Here is a 25488-nt window from a genome sequence, read left to right as displayed (position 1 = left end):
TTGCCTTGGCAAACGTGCATAAACCCCCCATAATTGTACATGGTCATCTGAGAAGCCCAACTAGTGGGGCATTACCATATGTGCAAAAGGAGAGAGAGATGCGCGAGAGCAAATCCTCGCGCTACATAGAGCAAGGGAGAAGGCAAGCTTTCCTTTAAAGCTGCGATCACCTGCACTGACTACTCACACACACAATAGCACTTAATGGGTGAAAATCAGCCCCCTCTCTCAATTTGGGCGCCCCCTCTTCATGCAAATGTGGCAGATGCATCTGGAGCCGCCATGTGTCCACTTTGCCTCTTTTGAGTTAATACCCTAGTATCCACCAACTTATAAGTGTAGCGAGGGGCCTAAATGACTTTGAACTGAGCGTAGACACCCTTTCACTGTTCGGATTTGAGTGCCGATTGGCCCGACCAACTCGTGGTGACCTACCCTTCCCGACTGCGGGTGAAACTTTTAGCCGTCGGCCATTTCACACTGGCCATACAATGTCCGACCATTTGCAACTTCAAAAAGAGGGTCCCACAAATCAAACAAAAATCATCGGAAAGAAACCAACAACTTAAGTTAGCAATTGCCACGTCCTCGTGACAGAGTACTTGATCAATCTTTTCACACATGTGTCAACCTGCAGTTGACGTTTGTACTCCGCTCTGGCAAACTTTTCCGCCAAGAATTTGTCCAAATCTTCATTTGCGTTGGTTTTCAACTTTTCTTTGCCTACCCACCGAGAGGGGTTATCTGTTAGATTCACCGCGAGAACCCATGTGTAATCTGGGGTGGTTCTTTATGGCCTATGTCCTGTAAGACAGAGCGATGAAGACGCATGAAGTAAGGGTGGGAGTCTCTAATAAGTCCCGGGTGAGGGCACGAAAATCTTTCAAATACAGGTAACATTTCGACTGTTCTGTCATGTTCTCCTCGAGATCTGTGCGTGTTGTAGAAGAGATCGGATCCTCCGTAGAAGAAGAATCTTTGTGAGCTTTGATACGACTGTAATAGGCTTGGACACTCCAAGCGAGAAATGAATAGCAACACACGAACAGAAACTTCAAAATCACCGAACTTTAATAGAGAGAGAGAGAGAGAGGGATACAGGTAACATCTTGACTATTCTGTCATGTTCTCCTCGAGTATCCGTGTGTGTTGCAGAAGAGATCGGATCCTCCGTGGAAGAAGAATCTTTCTGAGCTCTGATACGACTATAATAGGCTTGGACACTCCAAGCGAGAAATGAATAGCAACACACGAACAGAAACTTCAAAATTACTGAACTTTAATATATATATATATATATATATATATATAGAGAGAGAGAGAGAGAGAGAGAGAGAGAGAGAGAGAGAGAGAGAGAGAGAGAGAGAGAGAGAGAGAGAGAGAGAGAGAGAGAGAGAGAGAGCCGACACTGCCCGACGTAGTTCCGTGCCCAGAGGTATTGGCCCCAGAGTCTTGCACCCCTACACCATCCAAGTTTGTCTGTAACCAACAAGGGCATCATTAATCCAATAGGCAGTTCATTTTTTGCAAGTAGATACATCATCACCATCCTTGTGTTTTGGACAATTCCACATCACCTAGGGGAGCCTCTCTCTTAAAAGTTGCCGTGGAGCAAGGTGGAAAGGTACGTATTCGGTACGTCTTGTACGTAATACCGAATCGATTTAAGGAGTTAGGTACGTTAAATTTGTATGGTTTTTTTTTGAAAGCCAAAAACCTACAATACAGTCTGTACTTGATAGTATATTCGTAAGTATCACTCCAGAGTCTAGGGATGTTAGTTCAGTGCTCTACAAACCAACTTCCAAGGCTTCCATAACTACACATCTGAGGCTTTCACACGAATACTAACGAGGGATGACTCCTAAGTCTTGACCATTGACCACTTGCTCGGCATGCAACATTCAAGAACAGATACAGTTCAAAGCTTCAGTCTCTCTCAAATATAAATACTCTAAAATTTGAAATTTAATAACAAACCACAAAGAACTCATGACTTACACATTGCATACTATAAGGTGCAGCGGAATGAACGTTTGAACTTTGCTCAAGATGAGTGCTCCGAACTGTGCTCAAGGTTCCTTTTGTTCTTATGGAAGGGAGAGCCTTCCGTTCTTAGTGAGAGTGCTATGATCACAAACAAAGTGAATGGACACTGTGCGTGCAGTGTATGAGACTGAGAGATAGAGAGAGAAGAGAGATACGACACCAGAGACGTAAAACCCTCCTCCGAAGGCCCCACTCTCGTCGGCGAGAGTGGTCTACTATTGATGGCACAAATTGGTACAAACTGAATGCATGGGACTCATGCAAGTCTAGGCTATGTCGGCGATGACGACGGTGATGACAAAACCGACCTAAGGCTGAAATCTGCAATCTTTATCTGCTGAATTCTGACTCTATGTCGATGGCGACGATGCGACGACGACGTGCTGAAAACGCAGATGCTGAAATCTGCGTTTTCCGGGCTGAATCTGTAAACTTCGATGGATCCCACCGTGCGACGAGGAACTGTTGCGGGAAGGTGAGATCTGCGAGGTTCGGGACTTGTTTTGCGAGTGCTAAAGGCTGAAAACTGAAAACGCTGGTCCTAGGGCTGATCTTGTCGCGATGATCTGCAAATATGCTGAGGTTGTGCTGCAAACCAAAAACGCTAGGGCTGAAATTGGTCCTGTTCGCCGGTGGTTCTGCAAATGTAAAACGCTAGGCTGATCTGCTGTGTCGTGATGACGCCGGGGCTGATTTGCTGTGCAAAAAACGCCAAGGCTGATCTGATGTAAAAACGCTAGGTCTTGCAATCTGCAAAACGCTAGGCCTTCTGATGGGGTTCTGTTGAGAAGTTGCCTGTTGAGCAAGGTGCTCCTGCTGCCTCTTCTGCCAGAAAGTGCTAGCGCTAGGTTTTTATTTATACAAACTTAGCAAAATTGCCCTACCTACTTTCCAACAAAAGTCACTTAAAAATAATAAGTGAAACATGTCAAAAATAGGGAAAATAGGCCTATGCACTGTAAAAATGGTACTGATGGGATCTGACTGGAATCTGATGGTCACGCTGTGTGCAACCAGAGGATATGCATCTAATCTAAGTGTCTGGACATGCACGGTCTACGAACAAACACAAAAGTGCCAGATTACTTCCTATTCTAGAGTGACTTGACTGAACTAAACCTTGATCATGCTGTAGCTTGTCCACGAACACATAGGGTTGGATGTGTCACGTGACATCCCCTCCTTTTCAAAGTGAGGTACTGGTACCGAACTGTATGGCGTCGAGGGAGATCGCCAATAACATCGGGAATCTTGGAAGGGACTCTTCGCCGGCCCACTCTGATGTGTGGGTCGTGCGATACTTGAACTTCATAAAGGTCTGCAACACTTGCTTCTTTTGGCCGCGCCGAAAGCGACAAAAGCTTCTGTAGCTCCTTCAATGCTTCAACTTCATCTATGGACGTAGGTCCACCTTCTTCAAGAATCTCCATGGCTGAAAATTCCTGAAACCATTTCCAACAAAAACATGAACATACCCATTCCCCGTAAAGTGAATGGAAAAAATCTTGTCTTCCTAAAAGACTGTGCATGGAATGTAGATGAACAAGGAGATGGAGTGCAAAACCGTTCACCACACACACGCAAACTATGAGATCAAATCTTTCTCTTTTGATCTAAAGCAATCAACTGTGGCAATTCACAACGGAAATGCCCATGCTTGGTGCTCATACTTTCATGTGCTCTTTCTACAACTGTGTCGTGCCAAGGAAGAGACATGAAATGTGACTTCCTTGAATGCATACTTTTTAGCTTTTCATGAACAATCCGCATACATCTGTGCTCATTCATGAGTGAAACGTGCTCAACGTACAATATGTCAGGCCTAGGAAAAGGGATCACATAAAGACGCTGACTAAAATATAGGAAATGATCACGAATGAAACACTCGAACAATGCGTGCGTATCAATCATGCGAACACATAATACTTCATGTGAGGGTTCTTTGGACCGAGACTCGAGAGCCAAGATCGGTTCTTCTTGAGGGGGTTCTTTGGACCTAGGCTCGATAGCCAAGATCGGTTCTTTGTGATTGATCGAATCTGCAATGAGTGCAACGAGGTTAGCTTCGCTAGAAAAAGCATCAACTAACTCATCATCCTTGTGAACAATCACAACATCTTCATGCAACTCATCCTGCTTGTGAGAAATCACATCTTGATCATGCAAATCATCATGCTTGTCAGTGTTATCGAAATCATCATGCTCATCATTGTCATTCAAATCATCATGCAAATCATTGGCATTCAAATCCTGTGTGTCATGCTTTGGAGAAGAAGAGATTGAGAGAGTCTCCTTTCTTCAAATCTCTTGCATCTGTGCCTGAACTTGAGAAAAGAGTCGCCAGAACTCTTGCTCACGCTCTATGACTGCCTTTCTTTCTGCTTTGCTTTCTGCGTGTCTGCGATCCATTTCTGCTTTTCTTTCCGCGTGTTTGCGATCCATTTCTGCTTTTCTTTCTTTGCATTCACGATCAAATTCTGCCATTCTTTGTGCATTTCTTGCTTCGCATTCTAACTTCCTTTCCATAAACATCTGCTCCAAAGCCTCCATAGGAGTTAGTGCAATCCTTGTCGTAGATGGGGAAAGGGGAGGGTCGGAAAAACCTCCTGGTGGGGAAAATTCTTCTTCGCCTCTCTCATGCTCATCACCTTCAAGCGAAGTATCCATTCCGCTTCGAGTGATGACCATCCACTGAAGTCGTGGGTTCTTATGGTCTTGGGTTCTTAAGTTCACAAGGAACTTGGGTTCTTGGGTTCTTGAGGGTCTTGAGGTTTTTGAGGTTTTCTTTCGTTTGCAATCTGTGTTTGAGAAGGATCTTCTCTTCACCCGAGTTCTACTCTTTTCCGCGGGCGCACCCCTTGGCGGCCTTGCGCTCACACCAAGGTTGCTTTTTCCCAACAGTCCGCTCTCAATGAGTGAAAAGAGACACAAGGGGAGGCTGGACAAGCCCTTCTTTCTTGGGATTCCTGTCACTCCTCGGAAGGCCCCACTCTCGTCGGCAAGAGTGGTCTACTATTGATGGCACAAATTGGTACAAACTGAATGCATGGGATTGATGCAAGTCTAGGCTATGTCGGCGATGACGACGGTTTGACGACGAAACCGACCTAAGGCTGAAATCTGCAATCTTTATCTGCTGAATTCTGACTCTATGTCGATGACGATGCCGATGGCGACGAAGCGACGACGACACGCTGAAAACGCAGATGCCGAAATCTGCGTTTTTCGGGCTGAATCTGTAAACTTCGATGGATCCCACTGTGCGGTGAGAAACTGCTGCGGGAAGGTGAGATTTGCGAGGTTCGGGACTTGTTCTGCGAGTGCTAAAGGCTGAAAACTGAAAACGCTGGTCCTAGGGCTGATCCTGTCGCGATGATCTGCAAAAACGCTGAGGTTGTGCTGCAAACCAAAAACGCTAGGGCTGAAATTGGTCCTTCTATCGCCGGTGGTTCTGCAAATGCAAAACGCTAGGCTGATCTGCCGTGTCGTGACGTCGGGGCTGATTTGCTGTGCACAAAACGCCAAGGCTGATCTGATGTAAAAACGCTAGGTCTTGGAATCTGCAAAACGCTAGGCCTTCTGATGGGGTTCTGCTGAGAAGTTTTTTGTTGAGCAAGGTGCTCCTGCTGCCTCTTCTGCCAGAAAGTGCTAGCGCTAGGTTTTTATTTATACAAACTTAGCAAAATTGCCCTACCTACTTTCCAACAAAAGTCACTTAAAAATAATAAGTGAAAAATGTCAAAAATAGAGAAAATAGGCCTATGCACTGTAAAAATGCTACTAATGGGATCTGACTGGAATCTGATGGTCATGCTGTGTGCAACCAGAGGATATGCATCTAATCCAAGTGTCTGGACATGCACGGTCTACGAACAGACTCACAAAAGTGCCAGATCACTTCCTATTCTAGACTGACTTGACTGAACTGAACCCTGATCATGTTGTAGCTTGTCCACGGACACATAGGGTTGGATGTGTCATGTGACACATACTATGCGACAGACAAGACTCAAAAGGCAATACAATTCATAAAAGTTTAAAGTAGTGGTATGACATACTACATAAACGGTAAATCATAATCTTGATTCTCATAAAAATACCAAAATGATAGAATCCATAAAACAAAAAGTACATCTAATGATTCAGAATAAACAAAGGTGGAACAAAGCACGAGTCCTGACTCAATAAAAAAGTAAACTAGGAAGCATGCTATGATGCTAGCAGCGGCAAAGTACATACTACATGGCAATTAAGATACTCAAACATCCCTATCGGCTTTTGAAGATGAGGAGGCCACGTCTCCTTCTGTCAAGACATCGCCCTCCTCATCAAACTCTGGTTCAACAATGGTGGGGTTTCCCTAAGCACGTGCCTCCAGCAGCTCAACTGGGTCATCCTCCTCCGCAGTCAGAATGAGATGCACTGTCTCATTCGCTCGACCACGACTACTACGTGCAGGCAACTTGCCTCTGCGAATGCTCTCCCGTGGTGCCCTCTGTGGATCTGCAACCTCGTGGCAAAGAGGGATGGCTAGGGGTCGTGCTCGTGATCTAGTGACCCGCCGATCCATGCTCTCAAGCTCTCTATGAAGCTCTCGAGAATCTCCTCCTGCTCATCTCAAATCCAACAATCTATCTCCTGTGCAGTAGGGTCAGGAACCATCTTCACTTTGAGTCGGATCTACCTGCTCAAAAGTATAAGTAGCCAAGTATTAACTTTAACATCGAGTCTCTCATAACCAAGACTCAAGTAACAATGATCTATTATTAAGACTTACCTGCTTGTGTGACCCCAAAGCATGAAAACTACGCGCGAGCTTCATGTTCGCTCGACAATAGACCAATTTCTCCAATTGCATAGTGCTTAAGTGGTATCGAATCTTCGTGTGTATGAGAGAGTAGACGCTCCAATTGCGCTCACAAGCTCCAACTGAGCAATCCTATAGACACATGTCATATACACAAGATAAAGGAATAAATGAAAACCACGAAAACACCGAGCGTAGTACGCACTGATTGGTTTATGCGAAAAATTAGAATACCTGTGAGAGAATACGTAGCGCAAGATTGCACAAGTTTGGAAGCCCGGCTCTTCCATAGTTTTGTAACCAAGTGAGCGGAAGCTTGGTAGCTTCCTGCCTCAAAGACACACTCCTCAAGAAAACGGTCCCAGATTGTTCATGTAGCTGCTCATCTCGTTGTCAAGGTCCAATTGCTCATCCTCATTGAATATCCGGTCTAGGTACTCTGATTGCAAGTTGAACAACCGCTCTCTGTAAAAAGCTCTGGAGTCTTGTAGAGAGGATGGAGTATAGCAGCCATCCCATGAATAGGACGTATATGAATAGGACGACTCATATACGTCCATCTACTCTCCACAATAGCGAGGATGTCATCGCGCCTGCAATTCACAAGACTTCACAGAAGACTTAAAACAAATACAACATCCAACTTTCCAAGGATCAAGCGAGACGGCCGAACCAAAATATAGTACCAATTTTCAAATGCATCGACTTATTGCTCTGATGTCACGGAGGTACATGTTGCTATGTGCTGCCTCATCTGCATGAATAGATGATACACAAGGCCAAGAGTCGACCCCTCCATGTCTGTCACACGCAAGAGAACATAGAGAGGCTGGAGAGCCACTGCCAAAGAGTGCACCTCTACCCAAAAGCTCTCATCAAGCACTTTTCTCTGTATGTACTTGGTAGGCTCAGTCTGCGCCGCATGGTGCATCAACCGTCACTTAGGGTCCACAAATGTCTGCAACAGTGGATCCCTCAACCTGTAAAGCCTCTGAAGTACTAGGTACATGTATGCAAACCTAGCCTTCGAGGACGCACCATGTCTAGTGTGCTGTGACTCCTGAATACGGCAAGTGCTTGATGTTTCTTGCGGAAGAAAGTAGTCATCTTTGATGCATTAGAAACAATAGGTTGTACCCAAGTCAACTTGCCAATATCCTCCTTGAGCAAGTCGAGGTAATGTGCAGCACATGGAGTCCAAACTATGCGAGGGAACTCCGCTTCAACCATCTCCCCCATGGCCTTGCATTTGGACGCTTTGTTCGAGACAACTTACAAAACCAATGACCATTATACGACCAATATCTTGTTAGCGCAAGAGATTTGACAAACTAAAAAACGCAAGAGATTCCACTCTCGAGAATGATAGAGTACCTGTCACAAACAGCTGACGTGTCAAAGCCCTGAAGAAAGGAGCCAACTTGCAGATGTCGGTGTCACGTGACACCAAGGTAGTACCGTACGTACGTACGGATGACATCCTTACGGTACGTCCGTACAGTACGGATCCGTACCGTACGGATTGCATCCGTACGGTGCAGTATTTAAAAAAAAAAAAATTTTGGGCAGCACGTGCGGCGTCCGTTGCAGCGATAGGGTAGCGTTTTATTTTTTGGGTAAAGCTCTTTACAGAGAGTGTGCGCTTCTATGAAAGTTGCAGAGCAAGTCTGTGAGCGCCTTTCTTGCGAAGAAAACACCATGCCTCGCGAAGCCAACCCCCTCTGGAACATTCACACTAATGTCATTGAGATTGTGAAGACTCCAGGGCAATCCGGATCAGGTACACGACTTTGGCAATGCAAGTACTGTGGGATGCAGAAGACTAGTACGGTCACTCGTGTCGTCGGGCACTTGACGGGAATAGGATGTACAGCCAATTGTGGAGCATGCAAGAAGGTGTCGCCTGCTGTAAAAGATCAACTAATTGCATGAAAATTTCCAGCAATGGCAGGAGTAAACAAAGGTAGGGGAAAACAATCTACACAAGATGCTCTTCATGATGCCCTTCTCGGAGACCTTGGGGACACGGACACTCAAGATCAAACGGTGGGAAGTAGTGAACCTAGTGCATAGGCTCAGTCTAACAGGAAGAGGGCTCGTGTCATGCAGGATGTTGAGGATGTGTTTTCTGAGGATGTTAATGATACGGAGGATGTCATAGGGCCTAGGCAGACCACCTTGCCCTCGCGTGTGCATACTCAATCTTGGCTCAAGGAGCGACAAAAGGTGGCGGAGATGGAGATTGCTCGCACTCTTATTGAGTGCAACATCTCCTTCAATGTATTGAGGTTGACCAATGGAAAAGGATGGTGAAGGCTATTGCTCAGGTTGGTTCCACAGAAACATGGACTGGCTTAGAGTACAAGAAAATGCGCACGACAATGCTTGATGAGCAAAAGGCTTTGATTGACAAGGCTTTGGTTCCAGTGAAGGCAGGATGGAAACAATTTGGGTGCACAATCATTTCAGATGGTTGGAGTGACATACGTCGACGACACATCATCAACATTCTTGTGTCATCTTGCCTTGGCACATATTTTTTTGCGAGCCGTGGATGCAGGGAAGGTAGGGGAACATATCACAGGTCAGTTCATTTACACGCACATTCGGCAGGCCATTAAAGACGTTGGCGCAGAGAATGTGGTACAGGTTGTCAGTGATAATGCATCAAATTGCAAAGCAATGGGTGACTTGATTTCAGCAGAGTTTCCATCCATAGTTTGGACCCCCTGTGCTGCACATTGCCTTGATTTACTCATGGAGGGGATAGGGAAACTCCCTTGGGTGCTGTCTATTGTGTCTGATGCAACAAAGATCACCACTTTCTTCCGCAAGAAGCACCAAGCACTTGCCATCTTTAGGAGCCACAGCCAGTTGGATATGGTACGGCCTTCAAAAACCAGGTTTGCCTATATGTATTTGGTGCTCCATAGGCTCTTCAAGCTAAGGGATTCCCTGATGCAAACAGTGGTGGATCCCAAATGGAGAGACATGCGCAATTCCCAACAGGAGAATTCTAAGTACATCCAGAGGCGTGTTCTTGATGAGAGCTTTTGGACAGAGGTGCAGTCTCTCACAGTGGCTTTGCAGCCTGTTCACGTGTTGCTGCGTGTCACGGATATGGAGGGGTCCACACTGGGGTTGGTTTACCATCTGTTCTTGCAGATGAAGAGCCACATTGCAGAGTGTCCTTCTTTGTCTCAGCAGCGGTATGTTTCCTTGATTGTATCATTGACAATTGTTGGCAATTGTTTTTTTTAGGTAGCTCGGAGCTGCTACACTGAGATGCTTCTTTTTTGATGGCTGTGTGCAGACGAGATGACATACTGGCTATTGTGGAGAGTCGGTGGACGTTCATGAGCCGTCCTATACATGGAATGGATACATGTCTCCATCCTCTCTACAAAAAGCCAGAACTATTCCATGATAGAGATTTGCTTGCAGTGCGCGATTCATACATCTCGTTGAGGTATGACGAGAACACACAACTGGAGATTGATGTTGAGATGACGAGCTTCATCAATAGCTTAGGTCCTTCCTTTGTGCGGCCAGTGGCACTGAGACAAGAGGCCACCAAGTTTCCTTTGACTTGGTGGCAGAGCTATGGGAGACAGGGTCTTCCCAAGCTTACGGATCTTGCATTACGCCTACTTTCGTAGGTAAATACTAAACCTAAACAATTGCCACTCTTGCAGGTAAATACTAAAAAACCCTAAATCATTGTAATTTCCCAATTGAAGGATTGCTCTGCGGGTGCTTGTGAGCGCAACTGGAGTGCCTACTCATTGATCCACACCAAAATACGCAATAGGCTAAGCACTGCGCAACTAGAGAGGTTGGTTTACTGTAGAGCCAACATGAAGCTTGTGCGAGCCTACCATGCTTTGGGGACACCAAAGCAGGTAATATTAAATATGTGGTTTTGTTAACTCGTCGATTTTACTTATGACGATATGATCGAACTCTTTGTAACGTACGTTCGGTTATTTCTATGAGCAGGTAGATCCCACGTAGGGTAAGATGGTGCCTGATCCCACTATAGAGAACATTGAGCAGTAGACGAGAGATGAGCAGGAGGAGATTCTTCGACTACTTCATAGAGAGTTGGAGAGTGTGGATCGGCGTGTGACCAGATCGCGAGCATGGGCATACAGCATTCCACTCCTAGAGCGAGCTCCAGATCCAGATATTGCACGACGTGAGAGCATTCGCAAAGGAAAGCTTCCTGTCCGCAAAGCACGAGGCCGTGCAAATGAGGCTGTTCGTCTCATTCACGCCACAGAGGAGGAGGATCTTGAGGATGTTGCAGAGCAGCCACAGGTGTCTATGGTTGTGGAGCTAGAGTACGATGACGAGGGCAATGTCTTGTCACATGGAGACATTCTCTCCTCTGCAGAGAGCTCATCTTCATCCGATGATGAGTTCTAGGCTAGTTGTCTTGGGAGACAGAGACTTGAGTCTCTTGATTGAGGACTCCATTGGGTTTTTTCTAGTATTATTCATGCTATGTATTAGTTTTAACTTTTGGCATTTGCACCTTGCTAGTTTATGAGCTTTTGTAGTTGGCATCAGACATTGGTCATGATTGCTATGTCATTCTCATTGGTCATGATTGATATGCCATTTTCATGCCGGGATGATTGTAGTGTTGAGTTTTGTATTTGCAGTATTATAATCATCATTAGTCAATCTTTGGATCTTCACTCTTGTATGATCATTGATGTACATTGTCTCTTACCTTACAATGCTATGTTGCTTTTGAGATTATGGTATCGAGTCTGTCATGCTATTACTGAAATCGGGTATTGTGTCCCATGTTCGTATCATGGACCATGGTAGGTCACTTGATTGATGTTTAATGCAGGTAGGCCTTTTCATTTAGCCATATAGATTGATAGTTTATATATTTGTAGGCTTCTTTTGTGAAATTTCAAATGTTTTTCCTAATTTTTAAGGGTTTTTTACCAATAGTGCGTATTTTTACGTACCTTAAACCTCAATCCATACAGGACTGCGTACCTTACGTACAATATTTTACGTTTGGTTCCACCTTGCGTGACACATCCCAACCCTATGTGTCCGTGGACAAGCTACACCACAACAGGGTTCAGTCAGTTCAGTCAAGTCTAGATTAGCAGTGACCTGGCACTTTTGTGAGTCTATTCGTAGACCGTGCATGCCCAGTCACTTAGCATAGATGCATATCCTCCGGTTGCACACATCATGATCATTGGAATTCCCATCAGAATCCAGTAGCATCAGTTAGGGGAATTTTCCAGTGCATTTAGCCTATTTTCCTATTTATTGGTATTTTCACTTATTACTTCGTTAGCGTAGCATGGATTTCAAAAAACTCCGCCTCTCAGTTACCCACGTGGCCAACGCTTAGGGCTAAAAAAAACCATGACTAAAAGCTACGCCGTGAAAAGCTACGCCGTCAACTTAAAAACTGCAGAAGCAGCTCGCAACAGAAGCAGTTCGCAGGCACAGAGGAAGTCCTTCACAGGGAGCAGACGGTTGTTGGAGAAGATAAAACACCCGGGTCCCGGTGCCTCAGTTACGTCGTTGCATGCAGCGCTTCAAAAATTATCCTACAGTTTTGCTTGGTAAAAGGTACTTCTTTGATCTGGTCGTTCTCATGACTTCTTCATTTAGAGAGATGCAACATGTTCAGTTTGAAGAACTCTAGTCATGCTCTCATGATTTGAAGTACAGACTTAAACCAAACATATTCACAATTTGGGTATGCAAAGATGCTCACGTTAGCCATCTGTTTCCATTATGTACAGATGTCGAACATTGGGGATAGTGTGTTACCAAGCTTTTTTTGTATTGTGTACAACTGTCTAGAAGGCTCAGCACCTGTACATAGTTGGAAACTTGGAAGAGACTTCAGACTTGCCGAAAATAGACTACGCCCTTGCTTTGTACCCATAGGTACACCAAGATTACCTATCATCTAGAATCAGGATATTTGAACTTGTTATGTCAATGACCACCTGCATCCTTAAGCCGGCCCTTCTATGCGACTTCTTAGTCCAAAAAAAATGCTTGTGAGACACACACACACACACAAGCACCTCATGACACAACTCATCTACAACAGTGTTCGGGAAAATTCATTTTCACAAACATACAAAAATCCCTCCAAGACAAATCTGAATCGGAAATTTTACAATACTAGCGAGTATTTTTACAAAATTAAGCTATTTTTCATGTATTTCCTTGGTCCGAGCCTGCAACTCGACAGAGAGCAGTACTCTCGTGGGACACAAAAGCCATGTGGTTGCATTCAAGGCTTTCCAATCAATCGGTCACAAGGCCAATCAGCTCTTGCACAATTTGTTCTCCCACTTTGCACCATACATCTCTCGAAAATTCATTGCTCTAGGGTTTGTGGCGATGATGCAGGGTGTGGTACTAGCGTTGATGCAATATGATCTACTGCATGTTGTCGGTAGGAGTAGTTGGAGGACCTCGAGGGCCATGGAGTACACAGATGGCGTTAGCAGACCTGGGCTAGTCACAGTGCACAACACTACTAGCAAATCCCTCATTGCTCCAGTGTTTGTGGCGATGATGCAGGGTGTGGTACTAGCGTTGATGCAACACGATCTACTGCATGCTGTCGGTAGGAGTAGTTGGAGGACCTCGAGGGCCATGGAGTACACAGATGGCGTTAGCAGACCAGGGCTAGTCACAGCGCACAACACTACTAGCAAATCCCTCTTATCAGCTCTAATTGTTTGCTTGGTGATTACTTGTTTCACAATGCTGCCAATTGTCCTGTAGATCTTCATTACTTGCTGGTGCATCTTGCTTCGATAACTTATTTGATGTTTTGTGACCATGTCCACCTTGTGCAGCGTCTAGGAGGGGAGAGTTATTATGCACGAGCAGGGGGTGTCCATGCTGAGGATAAAGAGGTCTCGCTAGAAGGAATGGCAGTAGTGTTCACGATAATAACTAGGCCTTCTCGCTCGTAGAAAAAAAGCCTACCTCGTCGACATAGCAAGAGCATTCTTCAATATCACAGATTCTGTAGGCCAAGCTCCTCCCTATTCATTCCAGCAGTAGAAGGTCGACAATGTCATTGTTTGCCTCGTCGCCATAATGAATTGACCTTCATCTGCAGTAAAGCCTGTGCGCCTTCCCGGTGTAGCAATCATAGCAGCTTTGTGTGTATGTCCACCTTCAACTGCCTTACTCAGCTCGTTTCTGCATGCGCAACTACTTATGGTCTAACTCTACCGTGGTTCACTGCAAACAGTTCAAGAGAAACTTCGACACATCTCCTCTGCATTTGCAACGACATATTCCAGCGTGCGGTGAGTAAGAAGTGCCACATTTTAATCTTGAACGCTAAGGACACAGTAAAAAGGAACACACCGAAAATTGCATGCTGCCGTGGGAATGGCACGTTCCCTCGTATTATAAAAATTGGGGAGGACTGTGCAAACTCCCCCGTGCAGGGACACCAACACGTTTTCTTTTTTTTCTATAACATAAGAAGTAAAGAACATATACAAATAATGAGATTATGCTTAGAACCTTCAACATTGTGCTATTACTTTTCTAACGCTTCGTACTTATTCTTTGCAAGGGACATTCAGGAAATCAGCTATCGCTTGCCTCTTCCCAGTTCGAAACCCCACAACAGCACAATCCAGCACCAGGTACATGGTTGTTTCAAACGCTTGAACCGTTCGTTGCTCGGACGTGACTAGTAAGTAAATATCACAAGGTTCTCATCGCATTGAATCATTAAGATTGAGTACGACTTAAGCCTCCAATGGACCATCATCGAAAGCATAGGATACACCTCAGCAGATCAAAAGCGAGACATCGCACTTCAATCAAGAGGAAGGCTAGATTTCTACCATGCTCACAATCATGGATTGATATCGTCAATTTAGTATACCGATGGAGTTCAGACGTTGCAGCGATATTCAGACCTTTAAGCATATGCTTTGTTTGTGGTGTAGTTTGTAAGCTCTAAAAAAATAACTAGAGTGACTTCTACTCCCTTGCGCTAACAAGATTTGTCGGAAAAAAACATAAGCACACTTCCTCCCCCCCCCCCCCCCCCCCCCTCTCTCGCTCTCTCTCTCTCTCTCTCTCTGCTTTCACTTCTATGTTCTTTTTACTAATCTATACTCTTCTTCAATGCTTCGATGCTTCTACCACTTCCGATTATACAAGCTGACGAAGCACTCTAGTTATTTTTAAGTGACTTTCCAACAAAAGTAGGTAGGGCAATTTTGCTAAGTTAATATATAAGCAAACCCAAGTTGGCACTTTCTGGCAGAAGAGGCAGCGGGAGCTTCCCGCTCAATAGGCAACTTCTCAGCAGTACCCCCCCACCATCAAGATCCATCGCCATCCTTGCCTAGCCTTGGCGTTTTTCCACAGCATCAGCATCGCCTGGAAGCTTCTACCTTCTGGCGCATTGTCCCCCCTTGCATGATCGCCCTACAATGCTAATTCAGCCAGCGTTTTTCATTTGCAGAAAAGCACCAAATCAGCCAGCGTTTTTCATGCAAAAACGCCAGCCCAACCTTCAGCTTCTCCAGCGTTTTCAACCCCATCTACGAAGGCTAGGGAATCTGCAGTTCAGCCTTGAAGAAAATGCAGGTTTTCAGCCTGTGACTGAGTAGCAGAACCATCCCAAGACGGTTGCAGATGATGCCCCATTTTCAGCCATAAAAACGCAGCCAAAACAGTCATTTTCAGCCATCGAACAGTCCCCGAAATCAGCGATTAGAAGATCCCAGATTTCAGCCATCAAGTCGTCGTCGTCATCACCGTCGTCGTCATCGGCATAGTCCCATTGCATCAGTCCATTGCATACGCATTGTACACCTTTGTGCAATCAAGTAGACCACTCTCGCCGACGAGAGTGGGGCCTTCGGAGGAGGGTTTTACAACCTCTCGGGTGTCGTATCTCTTCTCTCTCCTTCTCTCAGTCTCATTCACTTGCACGCACAATCCACTCACTTTGTTCGTGACCACAACAGTCTACAAGACGGAAAGCTCTCTCTTTCCCTAAGAACTAAAAGGAACCTTGAGCAAATAAAGATCACTAATCTTGAGAAAATACAACATTCATTCCGCTGCACCTAACATTGGTATTGGAGCTTTGGAAGTGTTCTGCATTACTCAAGGAAAGAACCACAATAATTTTTTTTGCTTGTTGTGATCGCATGAACCCAAGTTTACTTGGGCGTGGCGATTCCTAATCGTGTTTGGTTGAAGAGTGACAGGAATCCCAAGAAAGAAGGGCTTGTCTAGTCTCCCCTTGTGTCTCTTTTCACTCATTGAGAGCGGAGCGTGCACTTAGCGGCCGGCCAATCGACGTGAGGTGGGAAAAAGCAACCTTGGTGTGAGCGCAAGGCCGCCAAGGGGTGCGTCCGCAGAAAGGAGTAGAACTCGGGTGAAGAGAAGATCCTTCTCCAATGCGATTTGCAAGCGAAAGAACCCCTCAAGAACCCAAGATTCTCACGAATCAAGGACCTCAAGAACCTCAAGACCCTCAAGAAGCCAAGTTCCTCGCGAGCTTCAGACCCCAATATCATAGTGCCTGGTCGTCACCCGAAGCGGCATGGATACTTCGCATTCAGGTGATGAGCATGAGAGAGGCGACGAAGGATTTTCCCCACCAGGAGATTTTTCCAACCCTCCCCCTTTGCCATCTACGCCAGACCCTATGGAGGCAATGATGAAGCAAATATGGCAATGATGGATAGACAAGAAGACAAGCGCCTTGCGAGCGCGACGCAAGAAAAGAAAGAAAAGAACTAAGGAAGGAAGAAGCGGCAGCACGAAACGCAGCATTGGAGGCCAATCGTGCCGCTCATAGATTGGCCTTGGAGGCCGAGCATGAGGCTCAACGAGAGCTACGTACTCAAGAATTGATTGCCCAAGTCCTAGCCTCGAAGACCGAACCACCCAAAGATCGTGGAAGTTCGTCAGGTGGCGCCAGCCACGACGGGGATTCCAACCATCTAGTTACAGAAAAGTTGATTTTCAGTAATTATGACGGTAAGATGGATGCTACTTGTAATCTCATTGTTTGCATATATTTGATGAACGGGTTGTCACTCCGTCTATTTGTTTATCTACATTGCATACACAGTCTTTAGAGAAGACAAGATTTTTTTCCTTCACTTTACATGGAATGGGTATGTTCATGGTTTTGTGTTGGAGGTGGTTTCAGGAATTTTCAGCCATGAAGATTCTTGAGGACGGAAGAAGCAGGACTCGAGACGAAGTTGAAGCATCTAAGGAGCCACCGAAGACTTTGTGTCTCTTTCGGCGCGGCCCAAAGAAGAAAGCGTTGTTGACCTTTATGAAGTTCAAGTACCGCACGACCCACACATCAGAGTGGGCCGGCGAAGAGTCCCTTCCACGATTCCAGATCGCTCGACGCCATATAGTTCGGTACCAGTATCTCACTTTGAAAAGGAGGGGCTGTCACGTGTCACATCCCAACCCTTTGTGTCCGTGGACAAGCTACACCACAGCAGGGTTCTGTCAGTTCAGTCAAGTCTAGATTAGCAGTGATCTGGCACTTTTGTGAGTCTATTCGTAGACCATGCATGCCCAGTAAATTAGCATAGATGCATATCCTCCGGTTGCACACAACATGATGATCGGAATTCCCATCAGAATCCATTAGCATCAGTTAGGGGAATTTTCGAGTGCATTTAGCCTATTTTCCTATTTATTGGTATTTTCACTTATTATTTTTAAGCGACTTTCCAATAAAAGTAGGTAGGGCAATTTTGCTAAGTTAATATATAAGCAAACCCAAGTTAGCACTTTCTGGCAGAAGAGGCAGTAGGAGCTTCCCGCTCAACAGGCAACTTCTCAGCAGTCCCCCCCACCATCAAGATCCATCGCCATCCTTGCCTAGCCTTGGCGTTTTTCCACAGTATCAGCATCGCCTGGAAGCTTCTACCTTCTGGCGCATTGTCCCCCCTTGCATGATCGCCCTACAATGCTATTTCAGCCAGCGTTTTTCATTTGCAGAAAAGCACCAAATCAGCCAGCGTTTTTCATGCAAAAACGCCAGCCCAACCTAGCTTCTCCAGCGTTTTCAACCCCATCTACGAAGGCTAGGGAATCTGCAGTTCAGCCTTGAAGAAAATGCAGGTTTTCAGCCTGTGACTCAGTAGCAGAACCATCCCAAGACGGTTGCAGATGATGCCCCATTTTCAGCCATAAAAACGCAGCCAAAACAGTCATTTTCAGCCACCGAACAATCCCCGAAATCAGCGATTAGAAGATCCCAGATTTCAGCCATCAAGTTGTCGTCGTCATCACCGTCGTCGTCATCGGCATAGTCCCATTGCATTAGTCCATTGCATACGCATTGTACACCTTTGTGCAATCAAAGTAGACCACTCTCGCCGACGAGAGTGGGGCCTTCGGAGGAGGGTTTTACAACCTCTCGGGTGTCGTATCTCTTCTCTCTCCTTCTCTCAGTCTCATTCACTTGCACGCACAATCCACTCACTTTGTTCGTGACCACAACACTCTACAAGACGGAAAGCTCTCTCTTTTCCTAAGAACTAAAAGGAAATAAAGAACCTTGAGCAAATAAAGATCACTAATCTTGAGAAAATACAACATTCATTCCGCTGCACCTAAGAGTTGGCCGAGGGGCCTAAACCCTAAGAAGAACAAGTAAAAGAAGAAGAAGTCCTCCCAACTTATGGGGACCTCATTCGATGGGGCCCCAAGTGACATAAAGGATGCAGGACCCACACACAGAGAAAGAAGCGTAGAAACTGATGACGTGGCAGATTTTTCGAAAATTCCACTGACTGTTGTCGTGGCAGAACTGTATGGATTTTCGCTTTTCACGCTAGCAGTGCTGACGTGGCAGGACTGTACGGATTTTCGCAAATTACGTTGGCAGCTTTTTGGCATTGCTTTTGGACCAGAAGCTTTTGAGTTTTGAAGGCTTTTCACTGTAACTACTTTTTAGGCCAAGGGCCTTTAAATATGAGGTTAGGGCTCATTCTCTGGCATGCTTCCTGGAGAAGGTGCAGAGTCTGGGGTACTGGCTTGTACCGAGTTGATGCAATATAAAGAAATACTGAAAGGGGCGCTAAGGTTTGGGGCCAATACGCTGTGGGGTGGAATTTCGCCACTCCTGTTGCGTGTCGTCTCTCTCTCTCTCTCTCTCTCTCTCAGTTCAGTTGTTATTGAAGAGCTAAAAGTCTGTTTAGTCTGTTCTTTTCTATTGGCACGTGGTGCTTGTGTTGTGATCGTGGTATCAGAGCATCAGCTGTGCGCTTTTCTGAAAGCATACCGGTCCTACCAAAGAGCAGACAGAGCAAGATCGCACTTCCAAAGTTCATTGGAAATTTTAGCTTCGTGCTCCGACCTCGGACCTCTCAATCACTCTCACCCTTACTTCATCGCGCATCGGGCACGCTCCCGTCTTCACCGCTCATGTCTTATAGGGTAAGCCAAAAAGATCACTTGCAAGAGAAGGATCCAAGATTTGTTTTGAGTCACTGTTTTTCTCAATAGTAGTGCCATGCAGATGTTTATGTCTACAGCTACCAAGCCGCACACTCCAAGGACTTGGCAAGCTTTCAAGAAATTTTTTGCCCGAAGTTATATGGTTTCTGACATCTTCCTTCGGAGTGCAGCTTATGGCAGAGTGGGGTATCCTGAAATGCTTGCCATGGAAACCCTAGCAGATTATAACTTGAATTTTCTCGCCATCTCTTAGTAGATGTCTCTTCACGAGCAGATGACCTTGGAGATCCAGTGGATTGCTATCTTGGGACTACCATCGCCACCAAAGAAAACACTGTCTGTCCAAGAGCTGATGGACTATGCTGTGCTCTACGACCTTATGGAATGAACCTAACCCTAACTTTTGGTGCAAGTTGTAGGATGGAAAGTAAGTCGACTTTTTGAGCTTGACTGATGTCGAGATTGCTTTTTAAGTTTGAAATCTGTTTGAAAACTTGTTTGGTGATCTTGTTGGAATTTGTTTGAAATGGATGATATCTGTTTTGAACCTGTTTTGGTGCCAATTTGAAATTATTGACTCTGGTTTTAATACTGGTTTCATTGAAGCATGTGGCAACATCAACAACCAGCGGGCACTCATATTGTTTGATCCAGGCAGTACGGATAACTGCATCTCTACGAAGCTTGCCGAAGATCTCAATTTACAGCCCAACCGCTTAAGAGTTTCTCTATTCAAGCATCATCTTCTTTCAAAGGACAAACTCTAGTTCTACTCCTATTATAGGGAAGCTGAAGTTAAAGGTAGACAACTACAAAGATCAAGCATTTTTCTTATTAGCTTCACTCGAGGGATGTGATGTAATCCTGGGAATGCCTTGGCACTACAAGATGCACCCAATCCCTGATTGTAACAAACTTGGACACCCACGTCAAGATTCTCTCGCGACACGAGAGAGAATCACTTACAACACTTCACAACTTTAAAATCACAGTTCGATTTGGTTGACACGGCCCGGCGTAGTTCCCTGCCTAGAGAAATTGGCCCCAAAGACTAGCCCCTTTCGGTATTTCTTTTATATCAATCTTTGAGCAAAGTACAACTCCCGTAGGGTCCTCTGCTCTCAGACTTTGCGTGCAGATACTCTGAAGAGCGAGGCCCTTAGGGCTCTTTTATTCTTACTAGGGATGCCAAAAGTAGAGCCCTAAAAGCAATTAAACTCAAAAGCAACTAGTCCCTTAAAGCAATTTGTTCCAAAAGCAACTGATCCCGAAAATCTGTCCAGAAAAGCATCAACGCAAAATACGGAATTCCGTACAGCTATGCCAACGTAAAAAGCGGAAATCCGTTCAACTGTCCGTACGCCTGCCACGTCAGCATGTCAACGGATTTTGTGCTGTAAAATGCGGAGATCCGTACTGTGGCCACGTCAGCCTGCCACGTGTCACTGTGTGTGTCCGGACAGAAATGCCACGCCATCAATTTGTGACAGTGATTATGTTCAAAAAACCTTGCCTTTGATCATAAAGGAAAGCAATATGTTATATTTGCGAATGCAGGTGATTGGCATATTCCCATCGCCTACCACGTTGCAATCAAGATAGAAATGAAAAGTGTGTTTCAACGTACTTAATTTTTGCAAGAGAGAGATGTGTCTTTTTCACAACTATCTTCCTCTTTAGAGCAAAATAGAATTAAGTTGTTAGAAAGTTTTGAAGATTGTTTTGCAGATGAACTTTCAAATAAACTTCCACCTTTGCGACCTGAGGATCATACAATTGATTTGATCCCAGGGAGTTCTCCTCCCCCTAATAGAGTCAGTCTAATGCAGCAGGAGGAGATACTCAAACATGTTAATGAACTTTTGGAGAAGGGTTTAATAAGGCCTAGTACTTCTCCATATTGTTCACCTATCCTATTAGTACAGAACGAGGATGGCACATTTTGCATGTGCATAGATTATAGATCTTTAAACAAGATCACAGTCAAGAATCGATTCCCAATCTCCCAGATTGATGACATTCTTGATAAGTTACAAGGAGCAAGTGTTTTAAGTCGTATAGACTTGAAGAGCGGATATCATCAAATCCGCATTGCTCGTCAGGATGTGCATAAGACTTCATTTAGAACAACCTTTGGTTTATGAATTCTTAGTGTTGCCTTTTGGACTCACTAACGCACCCGCAACATTCAACAGAATGATGGATAGAATTTTCCATTCATATAGAAGATTTACAGCAGTCTTCTTTAATGACGTCTTAATCTTCTTAGAGACGGAAGAAGAACATTACAAACATCTCGCAACAGTATTTGAAGAATCACGCAAACACAAGTTATTTGTGAATGCTAAGAAAAGTGAATTCTTTTTAAAGAAATTCATTACTTGCGTCATATAGTATCTCACAATAAGGTGAGAATGGATTCTGACAAGATTCAAGCAATCGTAGAATGGCCTACTCCAACTATAGTGCATGCTTTTAACCTTCGTCTTGCAGTAAAAATCTGGTCAAAACCATGCTCCGAAAAAACCCTGAGCATCGCCCCACTGTGAGTTTCATTGATTTTTCGACATAAAATCAGTTAATTCTCTCTTTTGCCAGCCACCAAATATCTGAAAATAATGTACTCCTGCTTTCAGGCTTCTGAGCTACTGAAGAATCCTCATGTCAAACCTTATGTGGCAAAATGCAGACTTCAAAGCGGTCTCATCTTGGCTGGAACTCCAGAGCGAGCTCTGCGTAACTTTCATCTCGACGACGAAATCATCGACATAAGCCATGACACAAGCCTCTTTAGTAGCGATAGGGAGAACCTCTGTTCCTATTATTGGCGGTTCATTCGAGCTTTTTCTGCCATAATCAATCCTCTCCATGATTTGACAAAGAAGCGGATTCCATTCCATTGGGGACCTAGACAAAAACAAGCTTTTGAAAAGCTTAAGTATTTTACTCAATCACGGACCCGTCCTCACCGTCCCTGATCTACGCAAACCTTTTGAGGTGTACTGCGATGCATCTGGAGATTGTGTAGGAGCAGTTTTGAACCAAGAAGGTCTCGCCATAGCTTATGAAAGCCGACGCCTTAAAGACACAGAATTGCATGCTTCCATTTATGAGAAAGAGCTAATGGCAGTAATTCATGCTTTTTCTACATGGAAACATTATCTTTTAGGAGCTGATTTTGTAATAAAGACAGATCATCAATCTTTGCTATTTTCTCACATAGAGAAAGTTATAAGAAAAGCAGATGAGATGGGCCAACTTTCTTTCAATGTTTCTTTTTCAGATTTTGCACACTTCTGGAAACAAGAATGCTGTCGTAGATGCCCTCTCCAGACGTCCTAAGGCCGTTGCTTAAACAACTATTTATCATGAGGAACTAGAATCTCTTGGTGATATGTATCCTCACGATCCAAATTTTGCTACAATCTGGACCGATCTTCAAGCAAGACATTCAAGCCCACCTTATTCTATTAAAGGTAATACACTATACCATCAACAGACTATATGCATAGCTCAACCCTCACGAAAAAAGGTGATGGAAGAAGCACATAATTCTCTCTATGCAGGCCATCGAAGGATTTTTGCAACTACTAATGCTCTCGAAAGGTTTTTCTTTTGGCTAACACTCTGGGCGGACATTGAAAAATATGTTCGTGAGTGTTTAGTATGTCAAAAGTTGAAATATGACAGACATAAAGTTTATGGCAAGCTTCAGTCTCTCCTTGTGCCTGACACGCCATGGGAGAGTATTGCCATGGATTTTATTACAGACCTTCCTAAATCAAAGAATGGAAATGATGCAATCTGGACTAGTATAGACAGATTCAACGGCAAGCACATTTCCTTTCTGTTAAGAAAACAATCAAAGCTGATCACATGACTAGAATCTTTCTAGCTTAGATTTTTAAACATCATGGATTGCCAAAAACTATTGTCAGCGATAGATATCCTCGCATGACTAGTTTATTTTGGCAAGCAGTATTCGAGAATTTGGGAACTAAGCTTGCTTTTTCGTGAGCTTATCATCCTCAAACAAATGGTCAAAGCGAATTGCTAATGCCACTATTTTAGATCTTCTGAAGTCCTATGTTTTGGAAAGACAATCTGAATGGGAGCAGTACTTACCATTAGTTGAATTCGCGTATAATAATACTGTATATTCCTAATTGGTAAAGCTCGCTTCGAAATTATATATGGGAAGCCACTTTTACTTCCTGTTTTGGTTACCAAAGAAAACATCTTTGCAGCAAACGAATTTGTGCGCGATATTGATACCGCCTATCAATAAGTCAAACAAGCAATTCTTTGCACTCAAGAGCAACAGAAGAGAAAAGCAGAGAAGCACAAAAGAAATCTCAACCTTGAAAAAGGACAATATGTCCTCTACGTAAGTTGGAAAAAGCTAGATTGAAAAAGCAGGTTGGAAAAGGGAAAGTTGTTGAACTTTTCCATAGATTTTACGACCCTTTCAAAATTACAGATAAAGTCAACGAAGTGACTTTCAGATTGGATTTGCCTTCTCATTGGCGCATCCATAATGCTTTTCATGTAAATCTCCTCCGACCATATGTTGGTTCTCCTCCCATGGCTCCTGTATAGGAAGACCCTCCAAAAGTCTAACAGACTGAGGAAATCGTAGCCAGAACAAGATAATACATCAGTCAGAGAGACAACTAAAGTCCGGGAGACTACATGAAAAGTATTTAGTCAAGCTTAAAAATTACACCCCTTCAGATGCAAAGTGGATGATTGAGTCAGATCTCAAGGATTACCCAGATATCTTGCAGAGTTATCTTGACGCTCTACAGTTGAGGTCAACTGTTTAGAACCAAGAGGGATGTAACTATGTCAGTCTTTGTAAATAATTAATTTATAAATAAACATTTAATAAGTTGTGTACACATCAGAATAGAACTAGTACTTCTAGGGCCTTATGTGCGCCTAAACGCGGGCTAAAGCACCTTAGGGAGACCCTAGCAAAAATATACGTTGAAGCCGTCGTGATCGAGAAATCGGGCCTTCAAAAGGGGTAGACAACAGCCTCAGATTTTAAGGTTCAGAAATTTTGCGCGTCAGTGAGAGCACATGAATGAGATGGGGTCCTTAGAACAATGATCCTAAGGTCTGGATTATCTTTAATAAGGCCTTGGGATAAGCGAGTTAAATTAAGTTTAATTATTTGAGAGAGAGAGAGAGAGAGAGAGAGAGAGAGAGAGAGAGAGAGAGAGCTTCACCACTTGATTACAATATCTTTTACCCTAGATGTATCCTGTGGTTTGATTTGGGATTTTTCCCCATGATCTCCTTGTATATAGTATTTCCCATTTTCTTGTATATGGAACTATGATTGATTTTATTTAATGCGAAGGGTCAAACCCCCACTTTAGTGCAGAGAGAGAGAGAGAGAGAGGGTCAAACCCCCACTTTAGTGCAGAGAGAGAGAGAGAGAGAGAGAGAGAGAGAGAGAGAGAGAGCTAAACTGTTGGTACTGCAGGTGTATTTCTCTTTGCAGCCCTTTTTTTCAGCTATCTTTGCTGCTGTCATTTTGAAGGAGGATATTGATATGACCACATGGGTAGCTGGATTGGTCCTTTTTATAGCTACATCTATGGTTAGTATCGAAAGCCTATGTAAAAAGCCATAGGCTTTTTAGATTTATGGAATGTAAATTCTATACTCATCATTTCTCGCACTTGACTCGCCACTCGTGAAAGTTTGAGGCTTATCAGCCACCTGCATGTGACCCTTTCATGCGACCATGGTGAGTGGAGTTGATTGGTTGAGGGGTTTTGCTGAGAAACCTCATACTTGAGATCAAAGCAGTGAAGAGTGCTGATCTGGCAGTATTTATGTGTGTTAAGAGTAGGATAAGACTAAAGGCGATGGCTTTAAGCGTGCCCGCTATGGTTCAACCCGTGCGATGTGTGGGGTGCAATCCTGTAAAACTAGCTGATACGGCGCATTGGATCGCAAAAAAAAAAAAAAAAAAGAGTAGGATAAGATTGCGTGTAGTTCAAAAGCTTTTTTGTCTTTCGACTTTCTTGCACATCCCTACTGACATCATCAATGCTATGATATCCCTACTCGTGTCATCAATCGCCAAGAGTCTGCATTTCAAACGCAAACAACAACATGGA

The 25488-nt window shown here is 44.3% G+C and overlaps 1 protein-coding gene across 3 annotated transcripts in view; it reads left to right on the top strand.

The window, feature by feature from the left end:
- Positions 1-25216, top strand: part of LOC147451017 (uncharacterized) — a 32401-nt gene extending 7185 nt beyond the window's left edge. The window contains exons 7-8 of one of the 3 annotated variants that reach the window (XM_086519967.1): positions 14470-14532; positions 24846-25216. In XM_086519967.1, the coding sequence (XP_086376093.1) occupies positions 14470-14532; positions 24846-24995 (213 nt within the window). In that variant the 3' untranslated portion in view covers positions 24996-25216. Of the gene's footprint in view, positions 1-14459; positions 14533-24845 lie in introns of all 3 variants that reach the window. The other 2 variants (XM_086519969.1, XM_086519968.1) reach the window with 2 other exon arrangements.
- The last annotated feature ends 272 nt before the right edge of the window (positions 25217-25488 follow it).

Source organism: Adiantum capillus-veneris, chromosome 9 (genome assembly GCF_014529385.1).
Source record: "Adiantum capillus-veneris isolate H3 chromosome 9, ASM1452938v2, whole genome shotgun sequence".
Classification (NCBI taxonomy): Eukaryota; Viridiplantae; Streptophyta; class Polypodiopsida; order Polypodiales; family Pteridaceae; genus Adiantum; species Adiantum capillus-veneris.
The sequence above is the reverse complement of the archived record's forward strand: the minus strand, read 5'-3'. Positions and strand labels throughout refer to the sequence as shown.